At 38.8% G+C, this 985-nt stretch overlaps 1 protein-coding gene across 1 annotated transcript in view; it reads right to left on the bottom strand.

Annotated features, from left to right (window-relative positions):
- Positions 1-985, bottom strand: part of LOC110023812 (serine carboxypeptidase-like 36) — a gene marked incomplete in the record, with an annotated part of 4,451 nt that overhangs the window by 1,874 nt on the left and 1,592 nt on the right. Inside the window, 2 exon segments of the mRNA XM_020723417.1 lie at positions 7-60; positions 151-405. Coding sequence (XP_020579076.1) covers positions 7-60; positions 151-405 — 309 coding nt within the window.

The following is a 985-nucleotide window of genomic DNA, read 5'->3' as shown; positions in this document are numbered from 1 at the left end:
TGCTTCGGGAATGTTGAGATACCCAGCCACGTTCTGGTCAACGCAGTCGTACACCATATACTGCTCCCAACCAAATAAAATTCACTTATTACATTTAAAACCCTTTCAAATTCTGAATTTACAGCCCATATACATAAAGTGCAAATTTACCTTAAAATTGTCCAATCCGACGCGATCCATGTTAATGTTAGGGCACATCTGCTGGTACACGTTATTGGGGTAGAGACACAGCAAGCTATACTGCGCCTTCCCAGTGGGCTCCCAGCATTTAAAGAAATCATAATGCCGCAGGTCACAATGTGTCCTGCGCCCATAATTTATTTCTTCAGATATTAAATTCATCCTGAACGTTGACTCGAATTTGGTTATGAACTCCAAGTCTTCGTCCATTCTAGGGTTCCCCAACTGCCAATCATTCCAATGATTATAAACTCGTGCGGACGTTTGCATGCAATATTTTTTTTTCGTGAAATTTATAGATGTAACACTTGTGGATGCACGTGAAAACTTGGTTATTTATATTTGAAGTCTATGTATCACGTAACAAAAAGATCAATATTGTAACTTGTTGAAAATGAAGTATGCTTTATCATAATAGATAGGATGACATATATGCAAATTTTGAAAATAATTGAGCGGCAAAATAGGCTCTTGACCATCAGTAATCTGTCGTTTTAGTCCCAGAGTTTAGAGAAATGCTAAATGAATTAGTCATCATCAAACTATTTTAATCGGGTCACCGAGGACTATTTTAGCCCTATTAAAAATGACTGGTGGACTAACTTGTATTTCTATAAATTTTGGGACTAAAACAATCTTCTTGGAAAGAAGAAAATATTAAATGTGTTGCACGGACCTACGGCTGGCCAATAAGATGAGAGAAAGGCTCCCTTTCTTCCCTCTTTTCTTATTGGTTGGTCAGGTCACGGATGAGCGCAACACTAGAGCTGTCAAAACGGCTCCCTGTTCCCGAACAGCTCCTGGT

This window comes from Phalaenopsis equestris, unplaced genomic scaffold (assembly GCF_001263595.1).
Source record: "Phalaenopsis equestris unplaced genomic scaffold, ASM126359v1 Scaffold000232, whole genome shotgun sequence".
NCBI lineage: Eukaryota > Viridiplantae > Streptophyta > Magnoliopsida > Asparagales > Orchidaceae > Phalaenopsis > Phalaenopsis equestris.
Note: the sequence above shows the minus strand (reverse complement) of the source record. Positions and strands in the feature narration are given on the sequence as shown.